The 1,767-nt window shown below is 41.9% G+C and overlaps 1 protein-coding gene across 1 annotated transcript in view; it reads left to right on the top strand.

The window, feature by feature from the left end:
* Positions 1-1,767, top strand: part of PRIMPOL (primase and DNA directed polymerase) — a 44,812-nt gene that overhangs the window by 33,725 nt on the left and 9,320 nt on the right. Inside the window, exon 7 of the mRNA XM_004696463.2 lies at positions 6-57. Within this exon, the coding sequence (XP_004696520.2) occupies positions 6-57 (52 nt within the window). The remainder of the gene's footprint in view (positions 1-5; positions 58-1,767) is intronic.

Below are 1,767 nucleotides of genomic sequence, written 5' to 3'. Positions count from 1 at the left end.
TTGCAAATATCGTTGGTGTGACAATATTGGAAGAGCCCACAAGAGTAATAATATCATGTAAGTATGTTATCTAATAATATTGCATTTTAAATGTTTACAATTTCATAATACTTGAGAAGATTAAAAATGGTTTTGTAATAAATTCAGTTGTTTAGTAAATTCAATGTATAATTCAATTTATAGTTGTATTTGATAATATTTTCATTTTAACGTCAATTCATTTAACACAGATTCTTCCTCAGCCTTCCTTATTTTATTGTACAGTTTTCACGAACATATGAGGTGATTGAAAATAGGTGAGGCACACCTTATACCTTAGCTATCAAAATGACATCTTTTCTTTTTAATACTCTGAAGAGGTCTTTGGCAGCAGATTTATCCAGAGTGATGCGTCCGTCGTTTGATTCCTTAACTGCTGCGTCCATGGGTATTTGATGTTGTCCCAAGACACATGAGACGTGCAACAACTTTCACTTCTTCTCCACGTATCACGGTGCTGTGGGTCTAGCGGGAGGGTTTCCCTGGTCTTCGCTCACCTGTGTCACACACAGCCCCCTAGGTGGGGGAGCGCTCGGAGGGAAAAGCAACCGAAGAGGAACAAAATAAGCATCTTCCATCTTCCTCTGTAAAGAGTTTTTGTAAAAGAGAATCGGAGGTGAAGGTTGTTTTCCTTGGTCCAAACAAAGACTGGATATTGAAGGGCACCAAGACGTGTTGGATATTTGCTGTGTGTATTTTCCTTCAAACTGCCCCTGAGAGGGAGTAAGCCAAGAATGGAATCTTAACTAATGTAAGAATATGGTTAGAATGGGGGTAAAATAAAACCCCACTGGTTATGACAGAGAAAGCTTGCTATGTTTTCTACATTTAATACCTAAGGTGTGGTGCCTGTATAACCAAGCATACACAGTACTTAGGTCAGACATGAGAAAACTATCTGAAGCCTTTGCCGGCAGCTGGGACATGTGTTAAGTAACGTGTGTCAGTGCAATAGTTGATACACTTAGATTAATGCCATTAAAATAATAACAAACAACTTGGAAAGCAACCTGCTTGGTACCTGTGATAGGCAGACTTATTGTGCCAACCTGGCCTGTTTCTCGCGAGGACCCTGTCTAACACAGTACCCAAGCAAATATCACAGGAAAACACAAAGAACAAGATCACCTGGGGTCCACAAGTCAGCCAGAATGACTGTTACCATTTCCATGTATGTCTTTCTAGTGCCTATCTTCTTTTACCCATCTTGTTTCTGTCTCTGTAAACTTCCCCAAAAAACAGGCAGTGCCATACCACAATCATCTTAGACCCTTTTGCGGTTTTCTAAAGGTTACAGTATGTTTTCCTCTGAAGAATCTCAAAGTTGTATTTATTGATTTTTCCATATTCGTAATCTGTTAAAAGTGGCCTTCATAATCGACTCTTTCTAATAAGCCGTGAAACAGGCCTGTAAGTGAGCCCCTGAGCCGTGCCAGTGGTTAAGGCGCCTGGCCAGTTCCTGGAAGGTTGGAGGTTTTCATCCATTTGGGCACCTTGGAAGAAAGGCCTGGTCATCTACTGCCCCAAAAACCAGCCCTTGAACCCGGTGGGGCTCAGGTGCACTCTGCCATGCATAGGGTTGTTAACGAGCTGGAGCTGACTGGACGCCACTGGTGTATTTAATAATGTCTGTGTACATGTGAAAAACGAACGCTCAACGAACACCTATCCTATCTACCACCTCCCCGAGGCAAGAACTGTATGCACCTGGAACCAACGGGCCAGCCC

This window comes from Echinops telfairi, unplaced genomic scaffold (assembly GCF_000313985.2).
Source record: "Echinops telfairi isolate 266 unplaced genomic scaffold, ASM31398v2 ScPeMD7_9;HRSCAF=40, whole genome shotgun sequence".
In the NCBI taxonomy this organism is placed as follows: Eukaryota; Metazoa; Chordata; class Mammalia; order Afrosoricida; family Tenrecidae; genus Echinops; species Echinops telfairi.
This window is presented reverse-complemented; position numbering and strand designations above follow the sequence as displayed.